The sequence below is a fragment of the Pseudopodoces humilis genome, chromosome 5 (genome assembly GCF_049639895.1).
Source record: "Pseudopodoces humilis isolate 2021_Gansu_Grassland_sample_001 chromosome 5, ASM4963989v1, whole genome shotgun sequence".
Taxonomy (NCBI): Eukaryota; Metazoa; Chordata; class Aves; order Passeriformes; family Paridae; genus Pseudopodoces; species Pseudopodoces humilis.
Window position 1 is genome coordinate 36,830,227 of NC_142204.1, and position 14,819 is coordinate 36,845,045.

Below are 14,819 nucleotides of genomic sequence, written 5' to 3' on the forward strand. Positions count from 1 at the left end.
TTATAAAATGTGAAAATTTTTATATGACTGAAGGACTATTATATTCTGTAAGAGACCATTCCTTTTCTTACCATTTAGAAAAATTCTTTCTGTTGCTTATTCTCACCATGCAATAAAACCCCCCACGTGCTTCACAAGTCTGAAGTGTCAACCGGTTCCTCATAATAAATGCCTTTTTCATGGCGATGGCATTACAGGTATGACTGTAAAGCTTTCATTCATGAAATGCCATCCTTGTTAGTCTCAGTTTTTTTAGGATTTTGGGTGGGTTGTGAGGGGTTTCTTAGGGAGGGTGCTTAGCAGGGTTTAGGGGGGTTTTGTTGATTTTGTTATTGTCGGGGCTTTTGCTTTTTGTTTTGTGTGTTGGTCTGTTTTCTGGAGGGGTCGGCTTGTTAACTTGGGCACAGATGTGGGACTTGAGCAGATGGTGACAGTTCAGAAGGAAGTCCTGGTACTCTGTGATGATTCAGTTTGTGTAGTGTTTTGGCAGCTACTGCCACCCTATGGTTTTCCATAATGGATGAACACTGCAGAGCTTTAATGTGTTGCATTTCTCCAGAAACCTCTTGTAGGTCAGAGAGAAGACAATGAATATGCCTTTTGTCTTACTCCTTCTCTATGTCCCCTTTTCAGAAAAATCCCATCTGCAAAGAAAATCAAGTATGGCGTGAGAAGCCATAGGTGGCATTAGGATGGTAGAATCTTTTCCACTGCATTTACAACTATGTAATTGAATATTAATTTTGGTTCCAAGGGTTTTTGCTAACTGATTATATCTGCTTTGTCAGGATAGATTTTGCTCTCTTTTTTTTAGGAACTCCAAAATGAATATCTGGAGAAAGCCTCCAGAACCCATTTCTTAAAGAGTCTGCTGCTTTGGGAGCCTGTGTTTACATCAGGGATGCCACATATAGACAGATCTGGGTTAAAGCAATCTGGTCTAAGCAGAGTGTCCTCAGAGCATTGCTTCCAGCAGAGCTCTGCCCTCCAGACGCCAGCAAGTGCCCAGCCGAAGGCTCTGATGTGGAAAGAGTACGTTTCAGATACCATTATTCCACTCATTGCCCTTCTTCAGGCCAGGGAATACCCTTTGCGTGGAGGAAGACTTTTTTTCTTTTGAGGAAGGGGAAGAGGGATCACCTCTCATGTTGTATATCTTCTCTTTGGGGCTGGAAGCTTCTTTCCCTTTGACCAACCCAGCTCAAACCAGGCAGCAGTGTAGGCTGTAGAAAATAACTCAGCTGGCTTGGAGGCAGAGATATGGGATTCTCTCATATAATATAGTGCACAGGCATTGGTTTCCCTCATACTGAGGGACTCTCAACTTCCATCCCCTCTGCCACACCCCACCTCACACCTATGCAGTGCACCAAGTTTGAAGTGCACCCACTGCTCTTTATTTTTCTTAGCCGACAGGGAAACCGGGTGGCCTGTCCTTAAGCCGGCTCCCAGGGCCGGCTCTGGGGCTCCCCGAGCCGGGGCCCTCACTCCCCGCCGCCGCGGTGCCCCGGCACCCCGCGCATTCCGCGCCGCGCCCGCCGGGGCTGTGCGGCGCTCCGGGACCCTCTCCCGGGGGCTGGCCAGCTCCTCTCCGCAGCCACCTGTAGCTACGGCTGATTTTCCGGCACTTCTCCGAAAAAACAGCTATTCTCAGCCCCTCTCCCTTCCCGCGTGTTTTACTTAAGTCAACCAAATGTCCATGTATCAGCAGCGGAGGTGGTGTCTTTTTCGGAAAGATGCAGTGTTTGTTTTCGCTGTCGCCTCCCTGCGCCCCCCGGGCTGGTAGCGCGGGACCGGAGGGGTGTGTCGGGCCGCCTCGGCTGCCCCTGCCCCCGCCCCGGGGCGGAGCTGCGGCCCCAAATGAGGCACGATTTCACCTTTGGGCTCGTCTTCACGGAGCGCCACTGGAATCACGGCCGTCCCGGTGCCCGGTCTCGCTGATGGCTCTGCGCTCCGCCCGCTCCCCGGTCCCAGCCCCGGCGTGGAACGGCCGCGTGCACCCTGTGGAATGAGGGGAGCGGGATCCCCGTGCGGGCGGCGGGAGCCGCTGTTCCGCCTCTCGGAGTTGAGCACGGAGGGAGGCGAAACAGCCACCTGAACGCGGAGAAACACCCGAACCGACAACAAGTAGTCTCGCCTGGCAGGGCGGCGCGGAGAGCGGCCGGGGCCGGAGCCCGCCCGGGAACAGAAGGCGCTGTCGCTGCTCCGGCAAAGGTAGCGGCGGGGCGGCGGGAGGGAGCGCGGGGCTGGAGGGGAGCGGGGGGACCCGCGGCGGCGCTGATCCCACCTGCCCTTCCCCGAGATGCGCCCTCGCCTTCGCGATTTGTCTGAGAAAGTAGCGAGCCGAGCTCCACGCAGACAGCTTTTCCCAGAGTATGCCTGCTGCCCGCGCTTATGGGGTGCACGGTATTTCTTCCCAAAAAGCAACCCTTTCCTCTCTCCCACAGTGGGGGTGGGGAGGAAAAATATTTAAGCCTTCTTTTTTCCCCCTCGTTAAGCTGTTAGGATAATAAAAGATAGATGCCCATTAAATAATTAACCGTACACTTTCTGTTCCATCAGCTCGGTTCACACAGCCCCGCGAGGGAGAAGGGGGTGGGGACGGTGGCGGATCCATACGCGGTCGAAGCAGCAGCAGTGCCATTTCGGTCGCCTGCTTCCAGGGGAAGCGGGAGGCAGCCCCGAGCTGTGCCCGGAGCGGGCAGGCGGCGCAGCCCTCCGCGGAGGAGCGTGCGGAGCAGGCCGGCGGTGGGCGGCGGGCCGGGCCGGGAGGGCTCTCCCCGGAGCGCGGGTCCGCCGGAGATCCTGGCAGGGGTCTGGGACAGGCCGTGACCGCGGGGAACGGTCCTCCCACGGTGGTGCCTGTGGGGCTTCTCCTCGATTTCTTCTGTTTGCGTTTAAGGCAGAAGCTCGTCCCCCCCGGACCTGCCGGCGACCGGCTGCCCCCCGCCCAGCGACCGGCGCGCCCCCCTCCCAATCCCCGCCGCCGCCTCCCGCGCTGTCCCCAGTCATGTCCCACCCGGAGCGATGGGGAAGCTCGAGGACAACGAGAGGGTGATCCTCAACGTGGGGGGCACGCGGCACGAGACCTACCGCAGCACCCTGAAGACCCTGCCGGGGACCCGCCTGGCTCTGCTCGCCTGCGAGTCCCAGAGCGAGTCCCCGGGCGGCGAGGAGCCACCGCCGCCCCCCAACCCCCCGCCGCCTCCCGCGGGCGGCTGCCCGGAGCCCGGCAGCGGCTGCAGCCCCCGGGGCAGCGGCGGCGCCAGCGAGTTTTTCTTCGACCGGCACCCAGGGGTCTTCGCCTATGTACTCAACTACTACCGCACCGGCAAGCTGCACTGCCCCGCCGACGTCTGCGGGCCGCTCTTCGAGGAGGAGCTGGCCTTCTGGGGCATCGACGAGACCGACGTGGAGCCCTGCTGCTGGATGACCTACCGCCAGCACCGCGACGCCGAGGAGGCCCTCGACATCTTCGAGGCACCCGACCTGCTGACGGGCGAGCCGCCCCCCGACGGCGACGACGACGACTTGGCCGCCAAGAGACTGGGCATCGAGGACGTGGGGGCGGCCGCCGAGGGCAAGGGCGGGCGCTGGCGGCGGCTGCAGCCCCGGGTCTGGGCGCTCTTCGAGGACCCTTACTCCTCCCGTGCCGCCAGGGTAAGCGCCGCCGGCCGGCGCTCCCAGAGAGGGCTGGGGAGGCCGAGGGGCTGCTGGGGTCCCCCGAACGGGAGCCGGCATCGCGGGGAAGCTCGCCCCGCTTGGGGTGTGCGTGCAGGAGTGATGCTGTGGTGGGTCACTGCAGTGGGGGGGACGTCGGTCCACGTGGGGTGGCGATGCTTGTCCCCTCCACATCTGCAGGCAATGTCAGGCAGCACGGGGGTCCCGCCGTGCCGGCATCCTTCCCGTGGGAGTGGACGGGGGTGAGGTGGAAGCTGTGCCCCGAGAAGCCTGCTAGGAAGCCATAGTCACCCCCTGGCCCGTGTGGGGGTGTGGAGGGGGTGACTCACTGGTGGACCTGTTTGTGTGTGGGTGTGAGCAGGAACAGCCCCAAGGCACCCTCATCCTCCCTGAGCCTGGAGGTGCTTTTGGGGCTCGGGCAGCTGGCCTGAGATCTTGGGCTTAGGGTCAGGTGGTGACAGCGACACAGGAGAGTGACCTCAGTCCTTTCTGAGCTTTGCTCTGTCTGTGCTGGTGGGTGATCCTGGCTCAACAAAGTAAATGTGACAGAGGGTCACCCTGGCTCTTCCTCCATTGATTTCTCAGGGTGACCCTGACTGGCTCAGTGACTGAGGGTCTGGGGACAAGACAGTAAGTGATCCTACTGACTTTCTCTCACTTAGATAGGGATTTTAGATTTTTATTCTCACTACTTTACAGTTTGATGACTTGGATTTTAGTTCTGTCTTTTCATTGCAGTTGTCAGTGGTGATGTGGGTTCACTCTCTAACTCAGGGCTTTGGGGTGAACAAATGGTTGTAATTCCTTTGAGAGAAACATGCAGTGGTGTCTCTCATTTAACCAGAAAAGCAACCACCAGCAAATCCTCCCTGCAATACAGGACAAAGGACTCGTAACAGGAATTGTTTGATTATAAAATGGCAATAAGTATTTTGTAGTGTATTTATCAGGATTTCCACAAAGCATTCAGAGCTAAATCTCATTCTGCAGAAAGTGTGGTTATGGTGGGTATAATCTCTTAATCAGTTCCACTTACTCCGCTGGCAGTCTCATAGATGTGCACGTAAGTGTGTGGTTTAGTGACTTCAGAAAGTTCATGGAATTGTGCCCCATGGCATGCTGCAGTGTCTGCCCACTCACCCTATGAGCTTACTGAGGTAAGTTAAACAGAAAGTAAAGGTCCTCACAGTTATTACTGTCACTTGCAGAGTGCCAACATTGTTTATGTTTTTGAAGGTTGCCTACCAGTATGTCTTCCCTCAACAGCTGGCTCCAGTTGATTCTTGAAATATGTTTTTAATAAAGAATGGGTTCTGAAGAAAAGCTACCAGAAGTGTCTCTTTGCTCATCAGTGACACATCCACATCTCTCACCTCAGCTGTCTGAATCCCAAAGAAAATTTCTCTGTCAGTTACCTGACAGACTGTGGTGTATGCGGTGATTGCCCTGCAGATTTTCTTTTACCTACTGTCTTGGGGAAAGTTGCTGACAGTGTCAAAACTGCAGCTTTTATGACAGAGAATCTTCCTGCTCAACTTTGCTGGAGAACTGAGAAGTACGGAGTAAATGTTAAATGGAAGATACCAGTAGAAATAGGAGGGCAGGCGTGCTGAATGCCCTGGAGTTGTAGTTGGGTTTTTAGCCCAGTCTTTTGCAGAGCCTGTAGGTACTTGATTTCCAAATTTTCCATCTGTTCTAGGTCATCCTGAACCATTAGTGACTTGTGTGAAGATATTTCAAGTTTGCAAAATGAATACTGTAATTAACACTGTAGTAGGAAACTGCAACACAGCAATATAAATATCTTAGAAGATAGAGTATTTACTTTTCTTAACTGCTTTTAAAGATTTCATTTTGATTTCAAACCCAGGCAGCCAGAGTAAGGCAGTGTCAGAACCATAACAACCGCATCTAAATCTATATTTTCAATTTCTGAAGATCTGTACTTGATCTTGCAGGTAGGGAGACAATTTTGAGAATTTCTGGTGAGTTTTAAAGCATTAAAGTGAATTTGTATTTAAGGACTTGCATGCACTTAGTAAGCACTCTCGAACACAGTAATTTAAGGTGATTGTAACCTTCATTTGGAACTGAGACATTATGTTTTTCCACACCTGAAACAAGAGCCCTTATTTTCTGAGTATTCTGGCAAATACACTCTTGTTTTATGTCAGTTGAGATGATGACTAACTCTAAAAACATTTGAGTGAAGTCCTGGGCTTACGGAAATCAAGACAAAACTCTGTGAACATCAATCTTTGCCTCACAGTGTTAGTTACTGACTCATACATCACTTAGATTATGGTGGGGCTGCTCAGTGGTAAACTTCCCTAAGAACTGTGGTAATTATTTTCTTTTAGCATTACTGATTTAGGTTCACTAGTGTCTTTTTTGGGAATTGTGATGTTGATAAAAATGGGATATTTTCTGTTAATGAAATGGTACTTAATATTTGTGATTTTCTTTATTCAAAAGTGTGATCTCTAAAAATAGAAATTTATAGAAATTCAAATATAAGTTGCCATGGTAACCTCTTCGGGGATAGTGCACGCACAAGATTATTCTAGCAAGACCATCCAGTGATGTTATATAAATAATGGAACTAGTTTGTTGACAAGAAGGTTTACTTTAGTTGAGATTCTAAAAAAATTCAACTTCTAGTGCGTGCAATCTGGGAGTCAGATAGCGACATCTACGAAACATGGGGCTTGTAAATATGAAATGTAATCCATGTATATATGATTGCTTTGAAACCTGCAACACTTTCCTTTGCTTCTCGAGTTCAGGAGTTAGGTCTGAATGTTATTTCTGTCTTCGTATTATCGTTTTGGATTTCATAGACCATGAAATGAAATTAAAGAGTGCAGCCGTACTCCTTTCACTCCACTCGTAATAGAATGATCATTCACAAAAGGCTGTTTGACACAATGCTGTTATGTAGATATGGAAATCTACTGGCATAAGGTGCTGTCATAGGAGGAGGAGTGCTGGGTGACTGAATCTTTGTGCGTTGGTTTAAATGTCTCTGAACCAGACACCTAATTCTTACCTGACTGAAACGTGTGCACTGTTTTGTTGGTTAATATCTGTAAGTGATTTTGGTGTCCAGTGGCTTCTAAGTGCCAGGTACTTGTTTGCTTCAGTGAAAAGAAAACAAAGCAACATCTAAGTGAAATTTAGTAAAAAAAACACCTAAGTGGTTCGTAAGAAAGCACAAGAGGCAATATTAAGTGCTGAATTCAAAAAGTGTCTGCAGATGTCCAGCAGGAACTGGAATGCCAGTGCTCATCTCGGATATCATATTTCAAAGTAATTACCTCTAAAGCATTTTTACTTTTGAATAATAGTTGAAAAATGATGCTGTTTAAAGAAGTAATTAGTATTTGTAATTGATTTTTCCTTGGGATTATGGATTACTCCTGTACCGAGTGCAGGAATGCAAAAACGGCCCTGAAATTCACCAGATCCGTAGCTATATATCCTTAATGTTTTGAGAAGACTGTAAATCTGTTCATAGGTAAGGGGACAGCATCTGCAATGTGAGGTAGTTAAGCAGTGCAGGACAAACCATGGCCCAGGGCACTTGAGCCCTCACTGCCGTGTGCAGCAGCTGAAGGTGATTTACACAGCCCCCTTGCTATGGTTTTTATCTCTAGGAAATATCATAATTACTTGGTTTACAGGGAAATAGAAATCCTAATTAGCAAGTATTTGTCAAGTTTGGTGTAAGTATATATTCACTGCAGTGCAAGTAGACCCACAAAAGCCTTGCAGGTCTAAGCATCAAGATACATCTTGCAAGTTTTCTTAAAAATACTGATGGTGCTTCATAATGACATGGGGAGCTGTATTTGAGCAGTGGGTGGTATTTTTGGAGGGTAATAAAGTTCCCCTTTACTGCTTTTATACGGTGTTAAATTGTCAGAGATTCCTTTCAGTGACCCATTGCATCTGCACCAGCTTTGAACATTAGGTGATGTGAAGAATCAGCTGAAATGAGTGGGATGGGAGAGGGGAAAAATACGATTTTACAGATTCCCTCGAGAGGCTAAAGATACAGAAATTTATGTTGAAGAACATTTTTATCAAAGATAACTTATGTCTTTATTTGGTGATTTGCTTATGTTTTCTCCAGGTGCCTAGATACCTGTTTTGATACCTGTCAAGAAAGCCTTGATTTAGGAAGCCTGTCATGTACTATGGTGAATGACTGAAGTGAGTTATATTTTTAGGGCTTTGCCTGTTCTGATGCAAGACAGGTTTTATTTTTGGTGGAAACAACACTGCTGCAGTCGTCTGAAATACTGTGAATGGAGTGGTGAGGTACATTAATCTCAGAATGTATGTTTGCAGATTAATAGTGAATAGCAAAGGTTTGCTTTCTTAACTGATAGAAAGCCCTTTAATACATAAATGGAAATCTTTACTCTGTCTTTTATTCGACGAGGAAAGCAGGTATATTTTAGATCTTGCCATTCAATTATTAGTTAGGCAGTCATCTGTCTGAAAATGGCACAAAGAAAATGGTTAAGGTTGATGCTTCAAAGAGGGTATTCCTTTTGTTGGTAATCAAAGCACTGCATTTATTTACAAGTAGAGAAATAGTCAATTACATTAAACTGGTGAAAAACAGTCATTCTGCTTGAAGCATTTATACTATGGGAGCTGTCTAGAAAAGACACATCAAGATGTGTTCTTAATGACAAAAGTCATAATGCATTGCCATTAAAGATATTCATAGACTCTGTAGCTTCATGTATACATGAGCTGACTAAATCACATTATAATTCTTATTAATTTACTCTGGCATGCTGGCTTTTGAAAGTCCTAATTGAAAATTCTAGCTTGACACATGATGTATAATCAACTATCTTGATCTACCCTAAGTGTAGATGGTCTCTGATGGTACTGACATATCAGTGAGGTAAAATCAGCAAGATTTCAGCCTTCCTAACTTCTACCTCTTCCTCTACAGCTGTTCTGCCTGATGCTGCTAGTGTTTCCATGGAAACAAGCCAGCTCTTCGCTTCCTCTTCCCATTGAAAACAGCCTTCTCACTGTCACTTATTCATCTGGGAAAAGGATTTTGTCATGGCTCTGACATAAATGACACAGAGATGATCTGTCCTATCATTTCAGAAATAGATGCTATTAGGTATGTGCCCATGCATACAGCCAGATTGTCTTTCAGTGACTAAAATAATTTGGTTAATGGACTTGGGTTGAATTTGCTTTGGTGTAACTGGAAGTGGAAATCAGCTAATTAGACACAGTCCAATATAGTAACAGTGTGAGAACTATTTTTAATTGAGAAATCTGGCAGACAATGTTCTTTTTTTTTTGTAGTTCATATAGAATGTAGTATTTGTCATATTTGTTTACAGTGATAAAACACTTAAATGGTTTGCTTTGAGGATGAAAATTTATCCTCAAACTGATTAAGATGGTGGTGGGAGGAATAGCTCACAACTTGGGTTGAATATTGTATAGGTTTCAGCACTGCTGTCAGATGAGGAATCATGTTATCATGCACATCATGTGATGCAGTCAGAATATGAAATAAGTGATGCAAGAAAACTGATATCTTCAAGGTCCTTTTATTCTTAAGGTGTTTGGTACCTAGTCCAAAATAAATATATCAATCAATACCCTGTGAGTAAATCAGCATTTTTGCTTGATTTGGTGAATTTGTGTTAAGTTATAATCAAAAAAAGTTCAGAACTCAGACAAATTCTATATCCTTGATTAATATTCTTCACTGTAGAGACTTTAATATACTCTAAGAGAAGTTTGTGTAAAATTTGCCTGTCCTTCTCTGCCTCAGTGATCATTGGCAGAACGTGATTGTTCTCTTCCTATGAAGGTGCCTTGCAATTGGGGTAGAAGAATAAGAGAAGAGGAAAGGCTTCCTCCACACATTTTTAATATTTTAATAATCTCTTACAAAAGTGATGTCCGGTAGTTTTAAGATGGAAGAAACAAGTTCTTCTCATTATCAAGTGCTATTTCGGCACTGTTCATTTCTCCAGAGGTGGTTTCTGCTCATCCTGTGATTCACATTCGTGGCTCATCTTAGGGAAGGACAGTTTCCTTCAGCCAGAACGGGAAAGAGAGGGTTTATGCTCTCTGTATTTAGCACCCGATGGGGGTAGTGTGTTCCCTTTTAATTCTCTTTACTAAACCTTTCTTTCAGGTGTAGTGAAGAGAGGTCTTTCTTTAGACCTCACTTCTGTCAGCATGGTTTACATAAACATACTGATTCAGTGTAAAAAGCTTGTGGGGATTTTTGCAGGGTTTTGGCTGTTATTTTTTTTTTTTTTTTATTATTGTGAGTAAATTAGTTAAGCAAATAAAATATGGATATAGTAATAGTCAGAATATCAAGTTATCAGCTGTCAGTCTACTTAGTGTATTTCTTATAGTTATACAATTCCTTTACACACTCTTGTTCTTTCACAAGCACACACTTTTCCAGTATAAATCAGTAATTGCAAAGGAATATTTTATTTTAAAGAAATGCTAAGCAAGATTATTCAATAATTTTATATGCAGAGGTAATAGGGGAGCTATGTCCGATCTTGCTTGTGTGTGCTCTTACTTGCAAAGAGTTTTTTCCCTGATGCAAGGGCTGACACATGAGAATATTTCACATGTCAGAAATAATTTATTCTGGTGAACGAAATATTCAGTTGGGGTAATGTGCAAGGACTTAGTAGGATAAATTCAGATTGGTGAACATGATCATCAACATGATCAAAAGGAGTCAAGTTGTAGTGATGACCTGGTACATATTTTTTTTCCCTATAGTGGTATACATGTGTATATGTTGATATACTAAATGGTAATTTTGTCAGATGCTGTAGAAATAGCTGTAGAGAATGAACATGAGTTCACACATTTTTTTGGTTTTTCTTGTTCTACTAATTTGTTTAATTAACATCTTTGTTGGTACTTCATGATGACTGAAGCAGTTTTGAAGGAAAAACGCCACTTCCATCTGTTAATCAGAAGTGTTAAAAATAGAATGCCATCTAATCACATGAGATACAGTTTCTTGTGATTTGTGATTTGCTTCACAGATTTCCTGGCTGAAGTGGTGGCTTGAAGCTTAAAAAATCAAATTATCTAATTATGTATTATGCTAGTGTGTTGTTATTCCCCCTGCTGCTTTTCAGTTGAAAAATCTGTGATGTTGCTGTGGTTTTGTTCCTCTTACCAGTAGGTTAATTATTACAGTAGTGTGATAATTCAGTTCCTTCTTGTTACAGACAGCTTTCTGTAGTTTCTTAGTGTTTCTAGGTGAAACTTAGGTATTGGGTCTTTGATATATTCTAGCAAAACGCTGTAAACAGAGAACAGTCTCTTAGCCCAATGCAGAATAACGTGGTGGAGTTTATTAATATGCATGAAATGTGACACGCAGTATGATCTAGGCTTGTTTCTGAAATAAGTGTAGTTTAAAGTGTTTACATTTTCATTAGTGTATATAGCATAGAGAATTACATTTTTCCACTTTGCCTAGTCTTCATATAAGGGTATCCCTTGAAGATTGTGCATTTGGGTTGGATAATTTTTACAGTACTAAAGATACAGTAGATACATAATAGTAAACTTATTTTTAGCTGTTTAATCCTTATCCTGAGAGAAATAATTCTCCATTGGCAATGTCTTTCAGCCCAGTAAAATGTGTGCTGTGACAAAAGCACAAGGCTATTCCAGTATTAGGGATCTGATAGTACCTGGGATTTTAGTGCAACAGAAATCAAATGCTGAAACTCAGTTAATGGCAGAGAGAATTGCATTGGAGAAGATGAAATTTAGTGGAGCTGAAAGAGGAGGCTGTGGCACAGTGCTGTGAAGTGCTGGGTACGTGTTGTTGCCATAAAGCCGAGCACAGGCTGAGCTCCCAACAATTCTGCGAGGAGAACGTGTTGGTGCCTGCTGCAGCGCTGAGCGAGAGCTTAGCCATCCCCAGCAGCACCCTGAACCTCCACAAAATATATTAGGCTTTTATATGCTGTGTGCTGTAAGATTGAGGGCAGTCAAATATGTAGTAATTAATATTTTATATAAGGCTGTGCAATAGCAGAACTTTAATGTTTTTATTAAAGTAGATTTAAAAGTTTTTACAGGAAAATGTAAAAATGTTTTTGAAGTATACAAATGTCTGGGTATGAATTTTCTTTAGTTCTTAGACAATATCAAAGGAGATGTCTTCAATAGTCCTTATTTTTACATAGTATTTAAAATTCCTCTGAACTTTTCAAGTGAGCAATAGTCCTTATTTGCAGTTGGTAATCTTACTAATATGAATGGCAATTATGTTTAATAATTGGTTTCAGGAGTATCTCTATTTTCACAGGATAATTACTAAAAGCTGAAAGAGATAGCTTTGATATTTTTTATTAGTACCATCAAAAGTGTTACAGAGGTCTTTTTTGTGACAGGAATTTTTCAGTATTCTACATTTAATCCAGATATGGTTTGGAGAAGAACCTTATTTGTCTTCCTGGTTTCTGATCCCATTTGGGAAATAAATTTTCTTGCATTTGCAGTTCTGGATCTGATACCTACTGTCAGATTTTCATTTGAATTTTTGGATGTAATTGATGCACAAACACATCTGAATTTCACCTTGAACATTCTTCCCTTGATCTGCAAAATTATTAAAAAAACTATAAATAACTCAGTTGAGATGGAGTTATGTCTTTCTACAGCTTCCTGAGGAGGGAAAGTGGAGAGGGAGGTGCTGATCTCCTGGTATCCAGTAACAGGATGTGGGAAGGGTTCAAAGCTTTGTCAGAAGTTTAGGCTGGACACTAGGAACCATTTCTTTACTTGAGAGGGTGGTCACATACTGGAACAGACTTCCTAGGGAAGTGGTCAATGTCCCAAGCCTGTCAGTGTTTAAGAGGAATTTGGGCAATGCCCTTAAAACCATGCTTTAACTGTTGGTTGAGCTGTGGTCAAGCAGTTGGAGTAGATGATTGTTGTAGGACCCTTCCTACTGAAAGAATCTATCCTGTTTCTAAAGAAGTAAGTTCTGGTTTTCCAGCCTTACCTTCTTCCCCTTACAATGGAAAATTCAAGTAACTTTATGTAACAATGATGTTGCTTCATATTTTCATGGTTTAAAACCAAAAGTGTATATAGTAAAAGACGTAATAAATGACATAAACTTTTTTTTTTTAGGGTAGAAATCAAACAGGGTAGGATTTCAGTGTAGGTATTGAACATCAGCTTTGCTGTATGACTCATTATCTCTTCATTTAATAGTCTATGTTAAATTGATTTTAGCACCTTAGGCATCTTAATCCTTTGGCCAGTGAATTTTATTGTTGTCTGTATTAGAGACTGTTTGCATATAGTTTCAAATTTGAGAATTGAGACTCTTGATAGCAGGACATATTTATTTTCCTGATTGCCTAGGTGATATGCCTGTGCAGCTTGGAAAACAAATGTCTGTGGTTGTCATTTGTCTCCAAAACAGGCATGTGAAACTAATAGTGCAGTGACCTGTGAATGGTCAACAGAACTGGTTTGATGCATTGCAGGTAGGTACAAGGTCTCCTTGGTTAGTCATTGCACTTTTTAGAGTTGGTGCTTTGATAGCAGAAAAAATGAACTGGGAGAATTAAAAATGAAAATAGATATTTAATAACAGGGAAAGTTACATTGTGGGAAAAGATGAGCCATTATGAACTGAAGCAAAGAATATATTTTCATTGTCTTGATTTGTCACAATATAACCAGCCAAACTTTAAAACTGGCAAAGATATTTCAGGTTGCATGTGTGTTTCTTTTGACTGACATTGATTGTTTTAAGGATGGAAGATGCTGGGTTTTTATGAACTGCAAGTTTATCTACTTAAACTTCTTGCTCCAATTGCCATTTCCTTAATCTTTTCGTGAGATGGGAGCTTTGATCTTTTGATCTTTTCAAAATTACTTCCCTAATGACTAGGTTATGACATTCTTGGAAGAGCTAATGCAAGTAGGTACAATCTGCACCTCCAGCCAGGAGCTGTGACAGCAATGAGTGTCTCTTAAAACTATCATTAAAGGCTCAGAATTGGTTCTTGTTTCTTCGCTCTTCAGCTGCATTGAGTTGCATTCGGCATCTTGCACTGCCACTGAATGCCTTTTCCAATGCTTTTGTATTAAAATTTACCATTTTGCTATGGCTTAAAGTGCAGTGATAGTTATAGGTACCTATCTACTGTAAATACTACTTTAGTAGCTGTGTTAGCAGTTCTTCTTTGAAAGTGTGATAGCTTGCCTCACTTACTGAAATGAAAACTCTGCAAATTTTCAATGACTTTATATTCTCAACAATTGAAAGACATTTAAATTTAGTGTTTGGTAGCAGAAATGTACCCATTAGTCTCTAGAGAAGTGCAGATGTAGTTTATATTTGGTTTGTATTTCATTAGAGCAACCTCTCTGGCAATGCAGTCCTGACAGACCTGTGAGATGAAGGCATTCCTCTTTGAAATTATACCTGCTTTCTTCAAATATGAAGTGCTAATTTTCTAAAATGTGAAGAAATATTAAAATCCTATTTTGTACTGCCGCTGTTTGTGTGCTCCTTGCAAATAGGGATCAGGAGGTGTGTATAGGTAATTACAATGAACAATCTTTGCAACTCCTATTTTGCTTGTTTACTGGCAAAGCAATTTTAAAATAACAAGGTAATTGTTACAGTTTCCTAATCACGCTGTGAGTAATATGTTGCCTCCAGAAACCCAAGACTTGTCTGTGGTTGGGAAAGTCTTTGAAAAAGTGGATGCTAAAGGAAAATGTGTGACCTAAATTTTTCATTGCAGTTCTACTGTTCAGACAAGTACAGCGTGACAACTGTGTGCACTGAAGAAATGCCAAAATGGGGTGAAATGTGAGTGTGAGACAGGAGGGAGGATGTTTGGGATCCTAGTGCTTTCAGATTTCAGGTGTTCTTATCCATATATATATGCAAATGTGGATGCAAATATTTTGTGTGTGTGTGTATATAGATGTATGTACATGCACAAACGCACATACATTTATAAACAATTCATAGGTGGCTGTAATCTGTAATCATGATAGTCAATAAGATTTTAATTTCTTTTTTTTAAATTTGATTTCCCAATTTGTCCTTG

At 43.4% G+C, this 14,819-nt stretch overlaps 1 protein-coding gene across 9 annotated transcripts in view; it reads left to right on the forward strand.

The window, feature by feature from the left end:
* Positions 1 to 1,872: 1,872 nt before the first annotated feature.
* The window catches only part of KCNC2 (potassium voltage-gated channel subfamily C member 2), a 98,538-nt gene continuing 85,591 nt past the window's right edge, over positions 1,873 to 14,819 (forward strand). For 8 of the 9 annotated variants that reach the window (XM_088055313.1, XM_088055314.1, XM_005519369.3 and 5 more), the window contains exons 1-2: positions 1,873 to 2,214; positions 2,903 to 3,660. In XM_088055313.1, the coding sequence (XP_087911439.1) occupies positions 3,028 to 3,660 (633 nt within the window). In that variant the 5' untranslated portion in view covers positions 1,873 to 2,214; positions 2,903 to 3,027. The remainder of the gene's footprint in view (positions 2,215 to 2,902; positions 3,661 to 14,819) is intronic. The other variant, XM_005519368.2, reaches the window with a different exon arrangement.